Genomic DNA, 12,894 nt, shown 5'->3' with positions numbered 1-12,894 from the left:
TGGTTGTGCAATACATTTTATTTATTCAGAAAAAAATCTCAGACAGAGGAAACTGCATCTTTAATGCTAATACTCCCAAGATATTGATGGTAAGATCATTTGAATAGGATGTGTTGTTTCTCCAGAGATTATGAGGATGATGATTAAATAAATCCACCCTGAAAGAGTTGAACACCGGCTCTCTAAAAGTCTCTGATTTCGCCAGTACTCCAGCCTGGGTCGCAATGCATTGGGTCAGATATATGAGAGAAACAAAAACATTACATCATTTATTTTAGTTCTTGCTTGTTTCTAATGTGTGCCTTCAAATCATGAAATGGGTTTTTGTTCCTTGACTTTGATGATATGACAGCAGCTTTGTATTAAAATTGATTTAAAACAATTTTTTTAATTAACCCTGCAAATAGCACCTTATTACCATGCTGAAATGCACTAATGCTATCGCTTAAAGGGGCAGTTCACCCCAAACTGAAAATTCTGTCATCATTAATCACTCTTTACTTGCTTATGTGTGTGTTTTATTATTATTATTTATTGTTATTAAAAGGCCCTCCACCACCTCCTACTCCTCCTAGATCATTTCTTATATCAGTAATTCTGAGAGCTCCCTCACCCTCAAAGTCCAGAAAAATACTAGAATTTTTGTTATACAATTGAACCACTGAAGGCACTTTTTTGGTAAGGTCTGGACTATGTTTATGAGCAACTTGGGGCTGTTGCTGTCCATGGAGGATGAGGGAGCTCTCTGATTTCATCTAAAAATATCTTTACTTGTGTTCAGGAGATTTTTTTTGTCACCAAAAAAAGAAAAAAAAAGCATGCTCATTTTAGTCTAGGGCTGTTCAAAAATAACATTTGAAATATAAAAGTCTACAATTACTTTAGGGGTCAGTGTTAGTTATGTACACTTCTATCCACTACACAAACTGAAAAAGGCCCTCCACCACCCCCTACTCCTCCTAGATCATTTCTTATATCAGAAGTTCTGAGAGCTCCATCACCCTTAAAGTCCAGAAAAATACCAGAATTGTTTTCTTGTGGCAGTTTTTGGACTTTGTTTCTGAGCAACTTGGGGCTGTTGCTGTCTTTGAAGGATGAGGGAGCTCTCAGATTTCATCTAAAAATATCTTAATTTGTGTTCAGTGGATTTTTTCACTAATTACAAAAAAAAACATGTTTATTTCAGCCTAGAGCTGTCCAAAAATAACTTTAGAAATATATTAGAAATCAATTGTATAAAGTCTACAATTACTTTAGGGTCAGTGTTAGTAATGTACACTTCCATTCACAAATACAAACTGAAGAAAACAAGGCCCTGCACCACCCCCTACTCCTCCTAGATCATTTCTGATATCAGTAATTCTGAAATCTGAGAACTCCCTCACCACTCAAAGTCCCGAAAAATACTAGAATTTTTGTTATACAATAAAACCACTGAAGGCACTTTTTTTTGGTAGGTTCTGGACTTTGTTTCTGAGCAACTTGGGGCTGTTGCTGTCCATGGAGGATGAGGGAGCTCTCTGATTTCATCTAAAAATATCTTCATTTGTGTTCAGGAGATTTTTTTTTGTCACCGCTCATTTTAGCCTAGGGCTCTCCAAAAATAACATTAGAAATATAAAAGTCTGCAATTACTTTAGGGGTCAGTGTTACTTATGTAAACTTCCATCCACTACAAAAACTTTAAAAAGGCCCTCCACCACCCCCTACTCCTCCTTGATCATTTCTATTATCAGTAACTGTAATTTGCCAGATTAATGCATGCTCATTTTTTAACAATTTAACAATTCTGTAATTCATTTTTTTTTTAAACCTTCTGCTAATCATATAAACCTGACCCAATTCATTGTTGTGGTGCTGGTGTTTTTTTTCATCCTAATCCTCTAAAGAAACAACACGTCTTCCTCAATATGCACTCAGATTTAACCATCCGTATCCTCAGAGTTCACCACTCGTTTCCATTTCTGACTGCACAAGAAGAGGCAGTTTCCTGGGATTGATGACAACGCTGATCCTGCAGTGTTTGGGTCCCAGGACAGACTCTGGATCAGGCTCTGGTTCTGGATCAGTCAGATGCGAGTTCTTCTTTTATTCCGTTTGCAGTGTAGAAATGGCTTCTTTATGACGTTTATGTTGGTTTTTATGAGATTTTTTTTTATATAAATTTTTTTTTTCAGCAGAAGACCTTGCTGCTTTCTATGTGAAGTCCACACTGAGGAAAAACAAAAGAAGAAATATTAAATACATGTCTGGTGTTTGTCTAGCGCAGGGGTCACCAACCCTGTTTCTGGAGAGCTACCTTCCTGCACATTTCAGTTGCAACCCTGACCAAACACACCTGTTTGTAATTATCCAGTGCTGCTTTTGGTACTATTAATTGGTTCAGGTGTGTTTGATCAGGGTTGAGACTAAAGCTGCGTCCCAAATGGCACACTATACACTATGCGCTCATGCACTATGTACTTATGCACTTACACACTCAACAGGATAGTATATGTATGTAGTGGTGTCCCAAATGGCACACTAATGTTTTTTTACTAAGCGGAAATTCAAACGGTTTCCCTGATGACGTTTGACGGTCGCCAAATCAGTGAGATAAACAACAGAATTATCAAATAATACCTGCCATGAGTATTGCCGCATTCACCATCGGGAGGCGCTATAATCACTCTCGTAGAAGAATTTTCCTTTCACCATCCAAAATAAATAAAGTTATTCAACATGTGCGTCCGATAGCTCCGCCCCTTCCGCTACGTAAGCAAACCTGCGGTCGTTGAGTGCGTGAAGTGTCCATCATTACACACTTCATTTTAGCGGCTGAATGAGTGCCTCATCCGGGTAATTAAAGTGCACTTATTATTTTTAGAGTTTTCAGTGTGAACACACTACTTGCACTATTTATACTACAAAATGGCGTAGAATAGTGCATAAGTATGCGATTTGGGACGCAGCTTAAATTCTGCAGAATTCTGAATTCAGGAATTGTAAGGTTAGGGGACATGTTCTCAGACAACAAACTAATGTCATTCACGGAATGAGCTCAGAAATACCAGTTAGTCAAAAATCTTTTTTTTTTTTGTTTTCTTCAATTGAGACATTATATTACTAACAGCACAACACTTGTTAAAAACTGGGAGATATCTTCTATTGAGAGGTTATTATTTTTATCATCAGGAAAGATGTCTGTGGGTCGATTTTATGCATCTGTATGCTCAATTCCATCCCCTGATATACAGAGAAGTAAAACCAAATAGGAGGAAGAGTTGGTTACTGATATTGATGAGGAAACATGGGATGATATTTGGTCTAATGCTAAGAAAATATCTGTTTGTACACATAAAAAGGAAAATACAATATAAAATAATATACAGACTCCATATCTCCCCTAACCGCAGACATCTATTTAACCCTTCTAATTCACCTACGTGTTTAAAATGTAAAACTGACGAAGGTACTTTAACGCATTGTATGTGGTAATGTAACAAACTGCAAAGGTTCTGGTCCTTGGTGCTGGGGGAAATGGAAAAGATCTTTAACATACCATTGGATTTTGACCCAGTTTCATTGATTTTGGGTATACCTAATGGGTGCATTTTTTCATCAACTACTAAGAAATTGTATAATATATTAACCTTTGCTGCCAGAAAAAACATTTCACTTAATTGGGTTAGTGATAAATCTCCATCACTTAAAGGTTGGCACAAGATTATTTTAGAGTAATTCCTCTAGAATATCTTACCCATGTTTTACACAAAAAAACAGTACATTTTTTCAAAGTTTGGACTCCATATTTAAACTATTTAGAACCTGGTCTTTGCCCTATCATGCTGAAAGGAATATTGCAACTGTATCGTTATCTGAAAAACAAGCATTGTTATTATCCTTTTTTTCTGATCTGGTTAATGTGGGATAGTGCTGTTTTATATGTAATCTGAGCTTTTTTTCCTCTCTACATTGTTTTGTGTTGTTATTTATTTTTATGTGTGTATCTTTTGAAGATGTTTTGTTATGTCTTTATTGTGGTGGTGAAAATCCATTAAACAAAATTAAATTTAAAAAAAGCACATCAATGTGTGCATGTCAAATAGACGTCAAGGTTCTGACATTAAATTGATCAGGAATTTGGACATGTTTTCTTTTGTTGTTTTGGCATCAAAGTGAGATCCTAAACCCGATAAATGTAGTTCCCTTCAGGCTGAGTTGTATTTACCTTCATCTGTATCATGTCTTGTCTTCATTCTTGCGTCTCTTCATCCAGTCATGTTTTAAGAACTGATCAAGTGTCATTTTTTGGCTCAAAGACTTTTTGATCAGATCACTGCAGTCTGTAAAAAGGAAAAGATGGTTAATACACTGCTTATGAGACTACCTCTTACTTATAAGACTGTATAATATACACTAAAGCTGACATTTATCAAGATGAAAGTTGTGATTAACAAACTACCAATGGTTGTATCCTAAACCACCCCCTATACCCTTAATAGTGCTGTATTTGCCAAGATGTGTATAAATCATCAAAATTTGCATAAAAATATGTAGGTTTAACTTAAAAAATAAAGTTTAAATCTTTTTCATTGAAACACAGCTAGTGTCTGTTTACTCACCACTGGTTAAGCTGGGCGTAAGCGAAATACTCCGCTTGGCTTGAGCGAAGTAAATCGGCAAGTTTCCGGTCACCATGTGACACAGCAGGTAGCCTAAAGCCCTTGTGCTAGACAAGATGGCGTTATCGTAGTCTCGTTTTTCCACTTTGTAAGCGCAGCCGAAGTCGATCAGCTTGATCTGCAAAGTCTTCGTGTTGACCAGGATGTTGCTGGAATGCAGGTCGTTGTGCGCAATGCCTTTTTTAAAGCAATGCTGAACTGCCAGGACTATCTGTCGCAAGAGGCTACGTGCCACAGGTTCGGCCACCCTGGGTTGCTTTCTTATGTAGTCCTCCAGGACTTCACAAGGCTTGGGGTACTCCATGACCATTGAAGTGTTTCCAGGTTCATTAAACCACTCGTACATTTCGATCACATATTTGCACAATGGCGGACGCTTCAGCATGAGCATGATCTCCACTTCTTTAATCATCGGTTTGGAACAGCCAGGCTAATGAGAAAAAAAGAACAAGGGTTAGTTGATGCAGATCTGAAGGAAGACTTTATTTAAAGGATTAGTTCAAGCAAAAATGTTTTCATATTTTTTAGAAAAGGTTTATGCTCATAAAAAAACTTCTCTAAAACGCCTTTCAAACATTCTGTTTGAATGGGGAAACATCAAATTTTCCAAAATTGCTTTCCAAGCTTACAACAAATGTCATAGTAGGAATCAAGAATAAAACTAAACAGCAACTGTCTCTTTAGATTTATTTCTAAACGTTTGAATCACACAAAATCTGCAAAAATTCACTATAGTAAATCTAGATTGATCACTGATTGGCCGCTGTTCTAAGAAGGCGGGGCTTCATTTGCCATATTTGCAATTGGCTAATGAATTAGAGGAAACTGCATTTGCAAAAAATGCAGAGCAAAGTGTCATTAGTGACATATTTAATGCACATGAGAGATCTTTCTTCTGAATGTGCACAGTAATTAACTACATCTTTACTCGTCTGTGTTGCCAGATTTCGGATCTTAGTTTGTTCAGGTAAACCACTGGAGACACATAGACTGTTTAGACAATGTTTCTGGTATTTTCCTAACATTTCGGGAGCCTTGTTGCCAATGAAGGATGAGGGAGCTCTCGGATTTCATCTAAAACATCTTCATTTGTGTTCTGATGATAAACGCAGGTCTCGGGGATGAGTGATCGAAACCGAATTCCTATTTTTGGGTGAACCAATGTTTAAATGAATGTTACTTTGCTTTAGTATTTTTGTATATATAATCTATAATAGTGCAGGGCTTTCCAGCTCATTTCTGTTATAGTGCAATGGCAAACTACAGTGACAGTTTACATTAATAAGATTTAACCAAAATATTTGGGCAAAAAGGTCAATTTTACAGTAGTTTAGCGATGGATGAAGAACAGCAAAATTACTTTCTTCAACTTGACCATGAGTGAAACAGTGAAACTACGCAACAGTAAATGTGTCCAAACCATCAAAGAATTAAATATTGAGATAGTTTTCTTCAACTTACTATAAAGATATCATCGCTTGTCTTCTCAATCTGCTTGATGGCAACCTGCAAACAGAAAATACAATTATTATTTTATCTCACATATTTTTCAGACTCTAATTCATTTAATCAACATAGATGTTCAATTAGACAATTAACAAAGGGAGGAAAATGTGTAGTAAGAGAGATTTACCTCCATGCAATCAGATTTACGAAGCGCTTTGCGTACTGTGCCAAAGGCCCCGCTTCCCAAAATATCTCCCAGCTTGTAGAATCTTTCCAAAGATCCTGAAAAAAAGAAGAGGTTGGTTAAGTGCTTTCAGGTCTATCAAACTGACATTATCTTACATTAACAAATATATCTTGTATTAGCATATATAATAGTACTGACCCTGATCATCATAGGCTCCTGAAGGCAAGCCCTGGTGCCCAGATGGTCCAGGGACAGGCTCTGGATCTGGATGAGATTGTTCAGTCTTCTGGATCCCAGATGGCCCAGGAACAGGCTCTTCATCCGGATCAGGCTCTTTATCCAGATCAGGCTCTTCATCCGGATCAGGCTTTTCATCTGGATCAGGCTCTTCATCTGGATCAGGCTCTTCATCTGGATCAGGCTCTTCATCCGGATCAGGCTCTTCATCCGGATCTGACTCTTTATCCGGATCTGGCTCTTTATCTGGATCTGGCTCTTTATCCGGATCTGGCTCTCGATCTGGATCTTCACCTGGATCTGGCTCTTGATCTGGATCTTCACCCGGATCTGGCGCTTCACCCGGATCTGGCTCTCGATCTGGATCTGGCTCTTCACCCGGGTCTGGCTCTCGATCTGGATCTTCACCCGGATCTGGCTCTCGATCTGGATCTTCACCTGGATCTGGCTCTTGATCTGGATCTTCACCCGGATCTGGCGCTTCACCCGGATCTGGCTCTCGATCTGGATCTGGCTCTGGGTCTTCATCATACTCTTTATCTGCATCAGGCTCTTGATCTGGACCTGGCTCTTGATCTGGATCAGGCTCTGAAACCAGATCAGGCTCTTGATCAGGCTCTTGATCTGGCTCTCGATCTGGACCCGGCTCATAATCTGGTATGTGCTCTGAATCAGGATCAGGCTCTGGATCTGGCTCTTGATCTGGCTCTTGATCTGGCTCAGGCTCCCGATCTGGAATGCGCTCTGAATCAGGATCTGGCTCTTGATCTGGATCAGAATCAGGGTCCACTTTGTTTCGTCTTCTGCGGAGGAAAGGCTTCTTCATGAGCTTCCACACCCTCCTGAAGAAAGCATGGATTTTATTCCTCCTGCTGCCTTGGGTTTGGATTTCTTTATTGAGGGAAAACAACAAAGAAAAGATTAGAAACATGACAGTCAGCTATTGTATAGGCTATTAAGAATATATGCAAGTAAAATATGAATAATAATTTTGATATAGGCTGAATTGTTCTAAAGTGGGACACCTAAGGTCTAGTGTTTGTCACTCCTTCATAAACCCATCAATGCCAGTGAAAATATGAGTTATACAAAGCTGTGGTGCTGTGGGATCAAAATCACACCTCCCTTCATATATGAGTGGAGCAATCCTAAAATAAAAAGCACCTTCTGTGAAAAACCTCTATGAGTTTTGATGAACAGTATATGAAGTGCTTCGAGATGTACTACTATTTAATGTTTGACGTAATCTCAACTAAAACATGAAAAAGGGCGAGGTGTAGAATAGCCCCTCCCCTTTTTTAAAAAAAACAGCTAATAGCGTTTAGTTTTTCCTCACAGCTCTGCCAATGAGAATGAGAAGCCAATGAGAAGAAGGGGGTGGGGCATGTCAGATACTAGAAAGCATTTGATTGGTCAGAAGATTTGACGCTTTAGGCAGAAGTGACAAACTGCAGGATTTACATGTTTTTATCTTTTAAATGTGAATTTTGCCACTGTTTTGTACCATTTATAGATATCCTTAAGTCTAAAATACTAACCTTAACATGTATATTATTTTAATTTCACAGGACCTTTAAGGAGTATAAATAAATTGAGTCATAGGCCTATGAGAACAGTTGCTTCATGTCTATAATAAGTGCATTAAAACTATAATATTACATTCTTTATCTGATGATTTTCAGTTATCCATCTTTAAACAGATTTTGCCCTTTGTCTGGGACTTTTGAGCTGATGATTTTCTCAAAATACTTGTACTAAGAGCAGCTTAATGTCTTTCATTTCTTTTTTTGTGGTTGCAGACGGTCTCACCGGTTGTGTTTTCCTCCACATTGTTATCGGGAGAGGACTCATAAGGTGCTGTACTGTCATCAGAATGCATCGTCCAGTCCTCTTCCAGCCACGGACAAAAGTGGCTGCAGAAGCTGATGATCTCCAAAAGTGAGCCTGGATGACAAAATCAGTCATAATGGTCAATTTTGAGAAACTGAGATTCATAGAAACATACTGCTGGACACATCATGATACTGTTTCATAAATATGAAAGAGATTTTATGCATGCTTTTGACTGTTGTTAAGTGCCATTCGCTCAGTTGTTTCAGTTTAAATAACAGTGTTTGAGATGGGATTGTTACAACAATCACTTGTGTGCCTTTGTTACTTTTATCAACTGTAACGTGACATAAACAAATACATCATAACCTGTTGTTGTCATGACTACTTAAAATTACCAAGACAAAATAACATGTCATAAATATGTCATAAACATGACAGATTAAATATTACAAGCCATTAAATATTAATGACACTGTTATGAAATTATTCAACAACACTTCTAATTAGAAAGAAAAATATGCATGACACAATTATAATAGCCTCATGGCAATCATGTTTATGACGGATTTATGACAAGCTGTGTTGTCTTGGTAAAGTCAATTTGTCATGACAACTCAAACCATGTCACTGTTGCATTTAAAATGACACAACTGGGTAAATGACTACTTTAAAATCACATTATTTTTTATTTCTCATTTTTGTTTCATATATAATGTGTTTCATTTTATTTATACATTTATTTTAATCCTCCAGTACACTCATATATCTCTTCGCCCAGTTTTAAAAATGGTTTAAATTTACGAAAGCTTACCTGTTGTGTTTTTCTCCTCGTTATTATCAGTAGATGGTTCATCAAGTGTACCGGCATCTGAAACCACAGTCCAGTCCTCCTCGTCCAGCCAGGGACAGAAGTTACTGCAGAAGCTGATGGTCTCCAAAGATGGCCCTGGACAACAAAATTATTCATAATGCTCAGTTTACAGAAAGTAAAATATATTAATAAAATATATTCATTGAAAATTATAAACTTTACTTAATAGTCTGATGACTATATATATATATATATATATATATATATATATATATATATATATATATATATATATATATTTATATATATATATATATATATATATATATATATATATATATATATATATATATATATATATATATATATATATATATAACGTTGTGACAATGACATTAAAGATTTTTTTAAAGCTAAAGCGGCAGTTTGCCAGTTTTCTTTGGATCTTTTTCTACTAATGTTTATTTTTTGATCGAGCACCTGCCTTCAAGATTTTCTAGATGTGCGCACATTTCTGTTTTTTGCAACATTTACCACACACACATTAAAATAGGTGGTTTATAAGGCCTTTACACAGGCGTAATGTATTTTATACAGTAAAACAGTTATTATATGGCCGTCCAGCTGAACATTTAGGACAATTTACTTCACAAGACAACATTTTCTCCTCTCGAAGTCTGTGTAAAACCCATTACTGATCATTTCTCATTTTTGTTTAATATTGTTTTTGTCAAGCTTAAATCTAGTGGCTGCTTACAGACTCACCGGTTGTGTTTTTCTCCACATTATTATCCGTAGCGGGTTCACCGGCATCCGAAACCACAGTCCAGTCCTCCTCGTCCAGCCAGGGACAGAAGTTACTGCAGAAGCTGATGGTCTCCAAAGATGACCCTGAAAAACAAAATCAGTCATGAGGGTCAGTTTTCAGAAACTTTCTGAACTATTCATAACCAAATATCTTGAAAAATGATAAACTATTACTTAATAAACTAAAGATTGCTGGCATGAAGGGAAAATCATTAATTTTGACTCATATAATGTATTTTTGGCTTTTTCTAAACATTTATTTTTATATATTTATATTTGTTTTATTTCTGCTAGAATAAAAGCAGTTTTTAATTTTTCAAACACCTTTTTAAGGTCAATGTTATTTGCCCCTTTAAGCTATTTATTTTTCGATAGTCTACAGAACAAACCACTGTTATGCATTGGCTTGCCTGATTACCCTGACCTGCCTAGTTAACCTAATTAGCCTAGTTAAGCCTTTGAGTGTCACTTTAAACTGTATAGAAGTTTCTTGAAAAAAATATCTAGTATATTATTATTTACTGTCATCACGGCAAAGATAAAAATAAATCAGTTATTAGAAATGAGTTATTAAAAGTATTATGTTGAGATATGTGTTGAAGAAATCTTTCCGTCAAACAGAAAATGGGGGAAAAAATAAACGGGGCTAATAATTCAACTGGCTATGTGTGTGTATATGTGTGTGTGTGTGTGTCTGTGTTATCTGCAATAACTAATAGGACACATGCTGAGGGTTTTAAAATAGTATTGGATGTGTATTTATTGTTTTGGCTAGGCCCAGTGAAAAACAGTGTCACAATTTACCTCACAGTACAACTTTTTCATGTCAAAGTCTATTTAAAACCCATTATTGATCATTTCTCATTATTGTTTCATATGTAATTTGTCTTTTTTTCATTTATACCATTATTTAAATCCTCAATGTTTGCATATTTCTCTACCCTTGGTTTTTAAATGATTTTAACACATAATAAATAGCTAAACTGAACTGAACTTAAACACTTAAAACTGAACTACTCTTCCAATACTATGACCATTTATGTGAAGCTGCTTTGACACAATCTACATTGTAAAAGCGCTATACGAATAAAGCTGAATTAAATTGAATAAATGTTGAGTGTTTGCTGATAATCTCACCGGTTGCATTTCCCTCCACTTTATTAGCAGTAGAGGGCTTGTGAAGTGCTGTAGCGGCCTCTGAAACCACAGTCCCGTCCACCTGGTCAATCCAGGGACAGAAGTCGTCGCAAAAGCCGATTGTGTCCAGCCACAAACCCGCCTCTGCTTTCTCCATTCCACTACACACAGATGCTGTTGCTGCCATCGCGTGGCCAAATACAGGCATCGTGTTTTTACTCATAAAGTGTTGTAGTTCACTCATCGAGTGTTTTAAGTCGACAGATGATTGGTAAATCGGTAAATTCATCGAAACTCTGTAAACGCGCTCAAATGACAATCCTTTCACTAGCTTGATAATCACTGAACTGAAGATCGGTTCGCAGAGTGGCGTCACTTATGGAACATTAGAAATGGCGTCTCTAGGCGTGTTTATTTTCAAAAGTTCAGATTTTTGTTCAAAGCTCAAAACAACACAGAAATGACTCAATATTACCGAGCCAGGACTGATTTTATATCTGAAACCGGGCCGTAATCAATAGACAACAACCCCTGTCCTAGTCTGCATCAGAAATAACAGCTCTTCAATGTCAGCCAATCAAATCAAAGAAGGCGGGCTTTACAGTTCGCGGAGAATAATTAAAAATTAATTTCCAAACATACAAAATTATTACTCGAGTACAAAATATCAAAAATTACGAATGAGTATGTTTTTGACAGAATTGTTAGTGTCAGATTACTGTGACATATTGACAATTTATAAAAGAATGAAAACAAATATTATTTGATAATATACATTACTCTTCTGTTTTTTTTATATATAAAAAATCTTTATTGGCTCAAAAAAAAACTTTAAGAGCTGTTTGAAAATGTCCAGAGCTGTTTGTTTTTAGATTACTCATTTGCATTGGTGAATGTAACATTTAGACTACCTAATAATTAAAACAAATCACAATAAATGTTATTTTTTTGGGGGGGGTGGGGGGGATACATCTATTTGAATAAAGAAAAACAACTGATTATTCTGGGTAAACACGCAGCAAATTGAGAGTTAATTGAAGGAAAAAGTCATTAAAGGTTCATTAACTGTGAGAATTGTATTGAAGTGTGCTCGAATTATTGCTAATTAATTAAACATGCATCTTAATGTATGTTACATAAACCTGTATTATAAATACACCATATTGAAGCGGTTTAATTATTTCAAGGCATTAAATTAAGCCATTGTTAGATTTATAAAAAAACAACTTTTCATTTAAAAATCAATAAAAGTCTGTCCTAAATTTAATATAAAAGGTTTCTGCATATTGTTTTATACTTTAGAAATAAAATAATGTCATCTGAGGTTAAGAGGGAAAAAGCTGCAGTTTCCACATATATCCAGCAGGGGTCCTTATACATCTATTCATTTCAGCTTATACTTCTTGATGCTTTAGGACCCATCCCATGCTTGAATGTCTCAGTAGTCCTTCATTAACATAGAAGGAATGGTAGGCGGCTATATAATATTTTCTCAGCTTACACAGTCGATCTACATAACTGAATAGCAACACAGGCACAGGTTACTGCATCTATTTTTTAATATATATATATATATATATATATATATATATATATATATATATATATATATATATATATATATATATATATATATATATATTTAACTGACTGTCACACATTCTCAGCATTTGCTTTTAGTTGAATTTCAAGTGCAGCAAGCTAAACTTGTTATTTATTTCTTAAAGAAATATTATAATTATTTACTGTCATGTTGTGTGACATGTAAAAGA

The 12,894-nt window shown here is 36.0% G+C and overlaps 1 protein-coding gene and 1 long non-coding RNA gene across 4 annotated transcripts in view; one reads left to right on the top strand and one right to left on the bottom strand.

Moving 5' to 3' along the window:
* On the bottom strand, positions 1–12,440 carry LOC137488981 (uncharacterized). 3 transcript variants are annotated; one of them, XR_015522248.1, is made up of 11 exons: positions 11,123–11,777; positions 9,944–10,069; positions 9,179–9,313; positions 8,344–8,478; positions 6,496–7,425; positions 6,298–6,392; positions 6,126–6,170; positions 4,605–5,094; positions 4,211–4,325; positions 1,386–2,212; positions 1–614 (listed from the first exon to the last, which is right to left on the bottom strand). XR_015522248.1 is itself a non-coding variant. In XM_087304615.1 (10 exons), exons 1-9 carry the CDS (start codon positions 11,409–11,411, stop codon positions 4,222–4,224), a joined length of 2,349 nt encoding a protein of 782 aa, XP_087160741.1. In that variant the 5' UTR covers positions 11,412–12,440; the 3' UTR covers positions 2–2,212; positions 4,211–4,221. The 3 variants fall into 3 exon arrangements, 1 of the variants encoding a protein (XP_087160741.1); XR_015522247.1 differs by having other exon boundaries at positions 2–604; positions 1,766–2,212; positions 11,123–12,440; XM_087304615.1 differs by having other exon boundaries at positions 2–2,212; positions 11,123–12,440.
* LOC147838600 (uncharacterized) overlaps positions 11,011–12,894 on the top strand; it is an 85,737-nt gene continuing 83,853 nt past the window's right edge. Inside the window, exon 1 of the long non-coding RNA XR_015522269.1 lies at positions 11,011–11,054. This is a non-coding gene — a long non-coding RNA (uncharacterized LOC147838600). The remainder of the gene's footprint in view (positions 11,055–12,894) is intronic.

Source organism: Danio rerio, chromosome 22, assembly GCF_052040795.2.
Source record: "Danio rerio strain M-AB ecotype USA chromosome 22, GRCz13ab, whole genome shotgun sequence".
In the NCBI taxonomy this organism is placed as follows: domain Eukaryota; kingdom Metazoa; phylum Chordata; class Actinopteri; order Cypriniformes; family Danionidae; genus Danio; species Danio rerio.
Note: the sequence above shows the minus strand (reverse complement) of the source record. Positions and strands in the feature narration are given on the sequence as shown.

Excerpts from the sequence above, each read along its gene's own strand:
- LOC137488981 (XM_087304615.1), bottom strand. The coding sequence starts at position 11,411 with ATGAATTTACCGATTTACCAATCATCTGTCGACTTAAAACACTCGATG. Across the intron at positions 8,479-9,178 it reads CGAGGAGAAAAACACAACAG|GCTCACTTTTGGAGATCATC; the intron begins GTAAGCTTTCGT and ends TTTGTCATCCAG. Across the intron at positions 7,426-8,343 it reads TGTGGAGGAAAACACAACCG|AAATCCAAACCCAAGGCAGC; the intron begins GTGAGACCGTCT and ends CCCTCAATAAAG.